This window comes from Gavialis gangeticus, unplaced genomic scaffold, assembly GCF_001723915.1.
Source record: "Gavialis gangeticus isolate Ggan-Ray unplaced genomic scaffold, GavGan_comp1, whole genome shotgun sequence".
Classification (NCBI taxonomy): Eukaryota; Metazoa; Chordata; order Crocodylia; family Gavialidae; genus Gavialis; species Gavialis gangeticus.
In genome coordinates this window covers 63,941,665-63,953,676 of record NW_017729033.1, presented here as the reverse complement: position 1 = coordinate 63,953,676, position 12,012 = coordinate 63,941,665, and the positions used below count along the sequence as shown (strand labels likewise).

The 12,012-nt window shown below is 40.7% G+C and overlaps 1 protein-coding gene across 1 annotated transcript in view; it reads right to left on the bottom strand.

Moving 5' to 3' along the window:
- The window catches only part of GRXCR1 (glutaredoxin and cysteine rich domain containing 1), a 100,419-nt gene that overhangs the window by 42,212 nt on the left and 46,195 nt on the right, over nucleotides 1-12,012 (bottom strand). Inside the window, exon 2 of the mRNA XM_019526636.1 lies at nucleotides 6,644-6,873. Within this exon, the coding sequence (XP_019382181.1) occupies nucleotides 6,644-6,873 (230 nt within the window). The remainder of the gene's footprint in view (nucleotides 1-6,643; nucleotides 6,874-12,012) is intronic.

Sequence of the window (12,012 nt, the reverse complement as noted above, 5' to 3'; positions counted from 1 at the left end):
AGGTCCCTTCCGACCCTAAATCTATGAAACTATGAAACGGCCCCAGACACTGAGGTCCAACACATCATGGCAGGAGAGCACGGGGTCGAAAATTCGGGTGGAAGTCACCAGCTCAGGCAGAGGCGCAGGCTTGCAAGGCATGTAACATCAGTCACCCGAGTGAGAGCGGCATGGGAGCAACTGTTCGAGGCCTGGCAGGTACAGTCTGATTTATTCTATCCTTCTCCAAATTGTTTCATACTGAAATGGCTTTAAATAGGTTAGACCATACTGTCTGATGCTTGACTGTTCCTCTGTTTAAGGAACGACTAGTAGACCTGTGCAAAGCTTCAGTCTCTGATTCGATTCAGCAGAGATCCAGCCTGATTTGGTGGCTGAATCTCCAAATCCAAATCTCTCCAAATTAAATTGGAACTCTCAGAATCAATTCAGAGAAATTTGGAAAGATTTGGAGATTCAGACATAGAAAGAGCTTGAAATGTTTTTTCTACATACCTCTAGGTAGTAGGGGCTTGTGATCGCTGCAATGCTGAAGCGCATGGAGTATCCCACATAAGCACAGGGGGCTCCCCAGCATACTCAGCAATGGACCTGAAAGTGGACCAGAAGCACTTCCAGGTCTGCTGGGGAGCTCACTGGGGGCCCACACAGCACCCCCTCAGCTCAGTGCCTGGTGTCTCCTGGGTCTGGGGGAGAGGGCTGATTGCCAAGCCAGGGTGGTGTGGGGGGGGCCCCAGCATGCTCCCCAGCAGACCCAGAAGTGGACCAGAAGTACTTCTGGTCTACTTCTTGTTTCACCACTGAACACATGGAGCACCCCCCACCCCACACACACACACACACACACCCCTATGGGATGCTCTATGTATCCTGGCTACCTCGAGGTATGTATAAAAAACTTTTAAAGCTGTGTCTGTGTCCAAATCACTGATTCTCTGAATCAGCATCAAATCTTCAGATTCTGATTCAGCCAAATCAAATCAGGGACAGTGATCCAAATCAACGACTTGAATGACTGCCCCTGATTTGGGCCGAATCCAAATCAAAGAGACCCTGCTTCGCACAGCCCTAATGACTAGTACCTCATGACTTCCTGAAGAAAACAAAATTCATCCATCATGCTCAAAAGACCGTAATCAGGGGCTTATGATCAGCTGAGCTGTGTGAAATAATTTATTCATTTAACTTCAATATGTCAATATTTTTCCCTGTTCATCAGTTTACTAGAAGCAGATTGAAATTTCCTTAAATTTGGTCACTATATATTTTTAAATTTAACAAGTTATATGAATAAATCTTAGCCTGTTTCCTGTTTACAATCAGTTAATTGGAATTACTCAGTATTAGAAATCTGAACTGTTTCATTTATCACAAAGCTCAGATGCTTCTAACTGGTTAAGTAACTCTTAGAAATCAGTTTTCAGTACAAGCAGTCAAAGTTATAACTCTGAAATTCACCGAAATTCACCATTTATCAATAGTCAGGGACTGTTACACACAACAGTGTAGAATTTGTCTTAAATCATGGTGCCTGGGGCTAGGGACAGACATTCAAAAAGCCTGAGCCTGAATTGATTCAATCTTTGCAGGTTAGTCTAACCTGGATAGGCTGAACCAGTCTTTAACTGGACAGATATTCTCTCTGGACTGAGGAAATTCAGGCACATGCCTGCAGCAGCTCAGGTTACAAGCAAGGGGGTGCTAGAGCAGCCCTGCCTTCCCTTCCACAGTGCTGAGCTGAGGGGGAGCATGGCCAGGCCCCAGCAGGATGCTCTGATTAGGGAGGTCCGCCTGCACCATCATAGACTTTTCTCCACTGGTTGCTCAAGGGGTAGGAGTGTTGCCAGCCCCCAGCCCCCTGCTAGCATTCTGAAGCAAGGGTGGGGGGTGGGGTGCAGTGCATGCATCTATTGATGATATGGAGCATTTCAATCTCCCTCTCCCTGCTTCTTTATACGGTCTGCAGAAAACTGACAGCAAGCAAGCCAGCAGGAGACTAATAACAGTGATTATCACCTCATCAGCAAAACGATAGGCTCTCTCCATTACTTCAAACTCTTCTTAAACAGCTTACTGGATGACCTGTTGATTAATTCCAAACAGCCCTAAGCAGTCACCATCCTGTCTGCCTGTCCCAGTGAAATTGGAGAGAGACACACACAGACACTTCTCAGCATTAGCTAGCATACCACATGCCTATGGGTCAGGGGACTGGGGTCTGTGCTTTGGGAGTTGGGGGCCGGGATTCCTGATTGAGCAGTAAGAAGTTGGGGGGCAGGAGGGAGCCAGGCAGACATTGCTGTGCCTGCAGTCTCTGCTGGAGCTTCCGAGTGGGAGCAGAGGGGAGGGGCCAGCTCTGCTGTGGAGCAGAGAGCCCTGCCCAGCCCAGAGAGCATGCCAGGATGCTGGGGGAGTCTGGTTCATCTTAAACCAGCAATGGGTCTGGGACAGATGTCACATAAACTGGTTTGACCCTAATCAGTTAAGTCTGATACTACATTCAGCCAGGCTCATCTCAAACTGGTTTCAGCCATTTTCAAACTGGTTTATGTGCACTGAACATCTGTTTTGTTACAGGTTTAAAAGTTTCTGATCACTTTAACTGGTTTGTGTGTAAAGATTCTCCCTAGTCTAGGAGGATATGATGTGGGATAGATCACTCTACCTAGTTTCTTACACTCCTTCTTTAAAATAGTTGGGGCCAAACTCTTTGTCCAGTGTTGCAAAATTAGCTCCAATCCCCTTCCTTTGCTGATTCTGCTGCTTGGATTTCTGCTCCTTTCTCTACACTCTCTGCCTGATCTCCTACTCTGCTTTCAGCTTCCTGCCCTTTGCTCCTTCCTGATCTCCTGCTCTGCCCTCTGCTTCCTGCCCTATCTGCTTCTGTGCTGCCTGTCCCTCCCTGATATGCTGTGTGCCACAAACAGTTATCCTGTACCATTTATGGCACTTGTGCCAAAAGTTGCCCACCACTGCTCTAAAATATGCCACTGTTAGAGAAAGGCTACTGGGCTGGATGGACCCTTGGTCTGAACGAGTATCATAAGTCCTATGCTCTTATTCTGAAAAAAATAATTTAAGAATTTAAGATTTACTGTTTTGGCGGGCAGACCTGGAAGACTTGATTAATCAAGTCTGCTCCAACATGCTGTAATTCTAGTGCATCAGAGCATCCTTGTTACACAAATATAGGTGCCCTTACTTGTTAGAACATTCAGAGAAAGCCATCTTGTATGATGCAAACAGTCTAAAAAATGCAAATATCAATTTGTTGGGTTTTTTCATTAGTAGTTCAGATCCAAACTCAAGACCTTCCACTTTATCTACTTCTTTATTGTCATTGCTCACCTCTTTAATAAAAACCAATGCATTTAGCAACATACCTAAAATATCCCTAATGTGCTGAAATACAGCTTGCCTGTGTACTCCCTACCTCACTTCTAGTGACTGTTACTAGTTCCTGAATCATTAAAATGCATGCATAACATACAAGCTTTCAGAAATCTTTTAGAAATATTTTCTTTCTAAATCACCTATCTTTATAGTTCTTGTTTCTGCAAGAAAGTTGTATGACTAGCTGAGCCCCAACTTTTTACCTCAACATGCCAGAATTCAAGCTTTAATCACAGTTTTTCATTTGTACTTTATATCTCAACATAAAAAGAGCACTGGTGTTTTTCACTTAGGTACATTTATACATGATTATCAGAGTTGCTAACACAAGACAAATATTGGTACTGCAATCTGCAACATTTTACTTACAACCAAACTCTTTGCTGATGTGTATTTTACCCTTCTACCAGGCCCTGGACAAAGCCTGCATTCAAATTCATGGTAAAAAAGCTTAGTTGTCAGTAAAAAGCTTATAGATTATCAGTAAAATAATTTTTCTTAGATTGGCAATCCTGCTTGACTGCAGCAATGGTTTTACACCATGTTACCTCCATCCCAGGGGCTGCCTACTCACCTCTACATCCTAATATCCCCCAAATGAACCCTGTGGTGTGCTGTCTCCCTCTGTCTTACCCTTGCGATTCCCAAACCCTGGTCCCAGAACAGATCCCCAAAGAAGGGCTACTGTCTGCCTACCTGCAACCCAGCAGTGTTATATGTAGGTAACCAGATGCAGCAGCAGCACATAACTGGGGTGGGGGGAGATACAGAGGCTCTTGTGAGCTAGAAAGCCCTGAGAGAATGCTCCATGCAGGGTGCTGCTCTCCTGCTCAGAGACCAAGTAGTGCTGGTTTGCTCTGTCTGTCCTTAAGGCTAGGGACAGACACTACACATAAACTGGTTTAAGTGTTCAGAAACTTGTTTAAACCTGTAGCAGAACAGATGTTCAGTGCACATAAACAAGTTTGAAAATGGCTGAAACCAGTTTGAGATAAACCTGGCTGAATGTAGTATCAGACTTAACCGATTTGGGTCAAACTAATTAATGCAATGGCTGTACCAGACCCCTTGCTGGTTTAAAATAAACCAGATTCCCCCAACATCCCAGCATGCTCTCTGGGCTGGGCTCTCTGCTCCACAACAAAGCTGACCCTTCCTCTGCTCTCTCACTGAAGCTCCAGCAGAGACTGTAGGCACAGCAGGGTCTGCCTGGTTTCCTCCTGCCCTCCCCTCCCCCTCTCACTCCTCGCTGCCCAAGTAGGAATCCCATCTCCCTCCCTCCCATCTCCTACAGCACAGACCCCAGCCCCATGGACCCTAGGCATGTGGTATGGTAGCTAATGCCCAGAGGTGTGCGTGTGCGTGTGCCCCCAATTTCACTGGGACAGGCAGACAGAACAGTGACCACTTAGAGCTTTTTGGAGCTAATCAACAGATCAGCTGGTAAGCTGTTTAAGAAAAGTTTGACCTAATGGAGAGAGGCTATTGTTTTGTTGATGAGGTGATAAACACTGTTATCAGCAGGGATCCTGGTTTTCTCTGATTTAAAAAAATCCCCAATTTTCAGTTAACAAAAAGTAACTCCAACTCTACATTTTTCCATGATTAAAATGAAACATCACTATACACACATACATACACACATATGTATACACACACATATGTATGTGTGTGTGTGTGTGTGTGCGCATGTGTGTGCATGTATAGTGTTGTTTCATTTAAAACATGGGGCAATGTGGATTTGAGGTTACCTTTTCTAACCCAAAATTGGAGATTTTAATAAGTCAGAAAAAAACAGGATCCCTGGTTATCAGCTCTCTGCTGGCTTGCTTGCCTGTCAGTTTGCTGCAGACAGTATAAAGAGGCAGGGAGAGGGAGATTGAAAAGTTCTGTAGTATCAACAGATGCATTCACTCCACTCCTCCTCCCCCTCCTTGCCTCAGAGTGCTGGCAGGAGGCTGGGGTCTGGCAGCATTCCCACCTCTTGAGCAGCCATCAGGGAAAAGCCTGGAACGGTGCCAGCAGACCTCCCTAATCAGAGCGTCCTGCTGGGGGCTCAGTACTGTTGAAGGGAAGGAAGGGCTGCTCTAGTGTCCCTCAACTTCTGACCTGAGCCACTGCAGGCATATACCTGCATTTCCTCAGTCCAGAGAAAATGTCTGTCTGGATACAAACTGGTTCATCCTAGCCAGATTAGACTTACCTGCAAAGGTTGAATCAATATAGGCTCAGGGTTTTTGAATATCTGTCCCTAACCTAAATTCTTACCTCAAGCTTCTTTCTCACAAGCAATCTTCAATCAAGCTCCCAGTGGGTTTTTTTTTTTTTTTTTTTTTTTTTTACAGACTGTTTAATTTTTTATGGACTTTACAGACAGGTGCTTTTAGCCTGTTTTTTGATGGTCTGCCTGTAAATTTACATACAGCTGGCAACCCTCTACAATTAAAAGGCAAAAACGTGTGCATCAACAAAGGGAATTAAGTATATAAGCATAAGGCATGTCTACACATTGCCCTAAAGTGATGTTGTTACTTCACTGTGCTTTAGTACTTCCTTTATTATGAAAACATGGCTCAGTAACTGCCCATATCATGCCATACACATAGTGCATGGTTATTTTAGCAGCTATTTTGCTGTAGCAGCACACTATAAAGGGGGAGTGCACCTCTACAGCAAAGTAGCTACTAGTCATGTGTAGATGACACCCATGGATGCTACTGCAACACAGAGTCGTGTGTAGATGCACCCATAGTGTAGAAAATGTAAGAGTGCATACCTGTAGAAGAAATTGAGAAGCAAACAAATAGAACAATTTCATGTGCAGATATGCTGAAATACAAAAGTTTCAATTGCCAGTTTCATTTTGACTGTTTCCTGCCAAGGCACATGGATTAACTTTCCTGGTATGAGAAAATGCCCATTTCTCTGAATTCTTGTGCCTAGACATGTAAATATGAACTATTTCTTCAGAGACTGAAAATAACTCTTGTTGCTGCATCTCACCCACCAGTTTCCCTCCTTTATTTCATCCATGTATTGCATAAGGTAATAATCTAGCCTGTGAGTTCCCTAAGACAGGGACTTTCCTTTCACTGAATATCTGGATAGCACCTAGCATGATGGGCCTCAGTTTCTGATTGCTCCCCTTAGGTACTCTGGTAATAAAAACAACAAACAATAACAATTTTTCATTCTTATGGGTTAACAGCTACACCTATAAATTGCAGAGTAGCATTCCTGCTGTACTTACCCCAAGATAATGGCCATCAATAAACACAACAGGTAGTGATGGAACTTCACATACCCTCCTGCACCTTTCATCTAGTTCTTTTCCATAATCACTGTTCAGAGCAATATTTTTCTCTTCAAACTTCACTCTGTGATTTTGGAAGATCTTCCTTACCAGTTCACATCTTTCAAAAGTGGTTCTAACCACACGAAGGCTGGTAGTATAAATTATGATGCGGCCAAATTCTAGAACTGTTGATACCTGGAAAATAAAATGTTCTCAGTTCTCATTCCAGCAAATAAAACGTTAATAGTCATATTTATTTCATGGCTGGATAGGCATCTTTATTACCCCATTTATCTGAAATATTATTTAACCAATAAGCACATGTTGAAAAATCTGTTCCAAAGCAGTATTTTTCTCAGACGTAAGAATGGCAAAGGAGGAAGTATGATTTATAATTTTGTTGTCATAATTGTCATGCAGGGAACCAATTAAGCTGGGCTTCTGGGTACTTTGCACACTGGTGCAAGGAGTTTTGCTTATTGTAAGAAACCTTGTACCTGCAAAATGAAGTACATTTTCAACACATGCAAAGCTGAAATTGTGACCTGATTGTAGGAGTGTGATGATATGATTGCTCTTGGACTTACCAGTTCCTTTCACAAATCCTAACGTGTGTGTGTGCACGCATGCATTTCCCATTTGATTCCAAACAGAGAATCATATAGTTAATGACATCCCAGTCTCACATTACCTATCAGTACCACAGCTCATGCTAACACAATTCCTCATGAAATGCATATGCTTCTACTAGTAAATAAGGATGCAAGAGAAAGAGAGGCAATTTACCTAATGGACAAGGAGCTGCATTTTTTAATTAGCAGCCCAGTATTTCCTAAGATATATATATATATACACTGTAGTCACTAAAGTAACTACTGTAGTGTAGTTTAAGGATACCTGAGCTTATTTTAAATAAACCAGCTTGAATACCCATAGCTGTATAACTCCAGCAGCAAAGAGCTCACTGGTAGCTAAATTATCATGCTAAAACTAAACTGCTACTAGTACCCAAGTTAGAACTAGCTTGGGTATCTGCATTACACTGCAGTCAGTTTTGCAATAGCAGTAAAGAGATACCCTTACAATTCAGTGAGGATTCAACCAAACTATTTTAAATGCTTTTAAAATACTAAATGTACATTATGGGTTTGAGCCAAAGCACATTACAATCAACAAAAGGGATGCAACTGACTGTAATGAACTTTTAGGCAGACAAGATTCTTTGGGTAGATGTGATATCTTTTATTAGACAAACTAAATAGTTGGAAAAAGTGTTCTTTACAAGCGTTCAGACACAAACACCCTTCTTCGGGCATATCAAGAGTCTGCTGGTGAATTGTGACATTCAATATGCCTAAAGAAGGGTGTTTGTGCCCAAAAGCTTGCAAAGAACAATTTTTTCCAATTATTCAGCTGATCTAATAAAAGATATCACATTCACCCAAATAACCTTGCCTGTCCAGGTCCTTAGACTAACATGGCTATAACCAACAACCCTAATGTAATGAGTTTTGGATTACAGGCTAGGCCTGAATTTTTACCTCTTCTCTGTGAAGATGAAACCTAATGGCTGATGCTTCCTTACTGGTCAAGAGCCAACAGAGGAATCAATTTTCAGTGAAAATATTAAACCAAACAAAATATCCCCTGTCCTAGATAGGATATTTTTTCAGTGTAATATTTTGTTCAGATTATTATTATATAAATAGATTTTTAACTAAAGTTAGCTGAGCTTCCAGGCCATTTAAGTTATTCACTACATCATACAAATGAAGATTCCACTCTTAGCAATGCTGCAAAAGCAAAGCTGTAAGTCAGGACAGCACACACAAAGCAACCCATAACATATTGTAGAAATTTGTGGTAAATGACACTTACAAATAATTATGTATTTTTGAATTATGTAACATCATAACTGGAAAAGCAAAAAGGCAGTCAAATTGGTAGGCAACATTGCAAATGTTGACAGATGAGAAATAATGATTGATCTTGCTAATCAAATGAAAAATATGTCACAGGCAGAAAAAATTATTTACTCTTCTTCAAAATTTAACTTGTAGTCAAGGGAAGTCCTTGAGGAAAAACATTCTGTTCTTTCAGTTGATTGAAAGGGCACTTGCAACAACATGAAATGTACCAGTTTCCCACCTGGCATCCTGGGAATGATGAGTGTCATAAAGGGGCCAACTGTTCTTTCTCTCTAGGTAGATTCTGTGGCAGTTCTGGTTGTAAGAAAATGAATATAAAGACTGGGCAATTGCTTACTGAATTATACTCTGAGGAAGGAACTATACTTCTGCTGTTGCCAGAAATTTTTCCCTATATTGTGCATACTTCCCTACTTAAAAGATTAGTTTGTCCCTTATTTAAAATGTCAGTATTATAAGGTAATGGTGCAAAATATTCCAGTAGGATTTCTGCAATGTTTTAGATTGATAGAGGCATAATGCAGCTGTCATAGGGCCCTAGCTCTATATAGAATAAAGCAGAATAAAGGCAGCCAGACAGATAGGGATACTCAGGTTGGAAATTTTCAAAAAAAATCCATTTCAGGAGAATCAAAATGATATTTTAAGCATTCTTCCCACAGACCGTGTCACAGGTCCAACATTTTGTTCTTATTTGGAGAGACAGCTTGTTTGGAAATGATTTCTTTTCAGTGAGATCGACATTCTGGTTCCTGCACAGCCTTTGTCTCTAATGCTATTTGTTCCTAGCCATGGGGGACAAGATTAATACAGAGGGTCATTATCTGAAGTAGCATCAGCACTAAGATGTCTCAGTAGCATACAAATCAACAGGCAGAAAATGGAAAGTTGTGAAATGTGGAAAGATACCAAGCAGAGATTGTGCAGGTATTGGTTGTCTGCTTTTCCTTTTATTTCTTTATTTTTCCTAAAGTGGAAACGAACAAACACATTTGTTTACTTTGCAAAGGTGTCTCAATGATACAAACTAGCAAGGTATTTAATTCTATTTTAGTTAGATTTTGGCAAACAGGTTTCCGAGTTGCAGACAGATTAGACTGTCCTGTCATTAGAAGGATGTTATCAAACTAAGCAGAAATCATTAATTTCACATTCATTTAGCTGTACTTGATCCCTTAAATATTTTCTAAGACAAGAAACTTAAATTTTCCCTTTCATCATTACAGTTACTTCATATTTCATTATGCAGTCTAAAGAAGCATTATAGCCTATAGTGTTTACTGAATAATACAAACTCTTGCAGTCAATCAGCAGAATCCAATTTTGAACTATCCTCCCCGTATCTTCACTTTGCTAAGCTAGAAATGTGGGTTCTTCTCTATGTTGGCCTTATATGACAGTAGTTCTATAATACACTAACAACAACATAAATTCATTAATTCAAAAGCATTTCAGAACATAAATTTCACAATTTACTGTAGTGGTTCTTAAATAAGATTCATTTTACCAAATATATTAATGCATTTCAAATTGTGAGCTGAATTTAATAGAGGATAATTCATGGGTTAATAGATATAAAGAAGCTGTTTAACAGACCTTCTTGGCTGAGTAAGAAATAAATCACAAGGGCTTAAAGTACAATGGTTTATATTGACCATTGCATGCGTGTGCAAGAACATTCATAGCAAATCCTATAGCCAACAATGTAATTTGGTTTCAAAAGGTGCTATTATCAACTAAACCTTGGGTCATGTTAATCAAGCCAAGTTTCTGGTGGATTGAGATTCAGAGAAGGCATCTTCATCGAATGAGCATTAGGAAGGGCATTTACTTCAGCCTGGATCTACTGTGCAGTAAACTACTGCAAAGTAAGGGTTTTGGGGTAGGTGCTTGTCTACGTATGTGAGGATTAGGGAGAAAATTTGCTCTCAGACCCTGGGAGCCCTGAAATGGGTCCCTGCTGCCACCCAGTGGAAGTTCCATGCTCCCCCTGCATGCTAGTTTAGGGCAGGCAGGGAGCACTGGGCCAGGAGACAGTTCCCATATTCTCTACCTGGAGAGGAAAATGAAATCTTGTGCTAATCTAATCCTTTTTACTGTGAGATGTGAGAAGGTAAAGCTGGCATTATACCCTTTAGGTCTGATTCACTGACTGTCTGTTGACTTTATTGGGATTTTGAACAGTATTTTTGCACAGGAGAAACACTCCAAATTTGGAAATCCTGCCCAGACACTTATTAATTGGATGCTGTTGGAAGTTGATGCAGTCATAAATTGACTAGGAGCTCTGGGAACAGTATGAGAAGAATTGTGACATGAGGCTATAGGACTGTATAGGTGAGTTTAGTTTAGGAATGGAAGTGGAGCAGGGAGAGGAGACAGAGGCAAGACTTAAAGGAAGCAGAATGAGAGTAAAAGTGTGGTTGCAGAGGACTGAAGGAAGGCTGTGGAGAAGAGATAAAGAATAGGATAATCATAAAGGAAGAACAGTATAAGACGAATTTAAATCTAGAATTAACACTGACAAAAATACAATAAAAGAAACAGACTGAAAAGCTTCATCAAGATAGTCATGAAAGAGATGATGAAGACAGAATAGCTACATCCTGAACTTTTTAACAAAAATTTGGTAGCCAAAGCAGCTGCGTGATAAAACCTGAAAACCATGAGTTCAAGTTAATGTTTTTCAGAAACTTTTCAAAGCAGTGACTTATCTGTACAGCCTTCATAAAGTAGGATGTATACTGCTAAAATGCATGTGATGACTTGTTTTTCATAACAAGCAAATAATACATAAAAACAACTCCAATGGAATTTGTAACAGATTACCGAATATCTTTAAGAATAACGAATTATGCTCTCAAATATACAAAAATACAGTATTTTCTGCCTTACTGTTTTAAAAAAAATATTCAAAGTGTGCTATTAAACCCTGTGTTACTGTTTGTGTTCAGAACCTCCACATCATATAGTAGTCTCTGGCTATGAGGCCCGAAATACTTCCTTCTTAGAAATATAGATGGCCAGTGTCCCTTTACCAGTCATGTGAGCTGTTCTGTCCTCACTCAGCCATTCAACTTTTACCTTTCTTTAGTTAAAATCTGACATAGGATACTTAAACTTGAGTTACAAAATAATACCCCATTTTCTTGCATATAACATGTGCCTTTTTCCCAAAATTGGGGTACACGGTTTAAGTGGAAAACTGTTTTCTTCACTGGAAAAAGAACACATCTGAAGTAGCATGCTATGCAGCTACCAAGATGAATGCCACTTGTTTAGTTTAGCAAGCGGAAGGAACAGAATCCTATGTTAACCCTTTCATAGCCATAGCTATTGGCTGAGCACTATAGTCTATTCAAAGGAACATATATAAAGAACTACTTATGGCAAAAA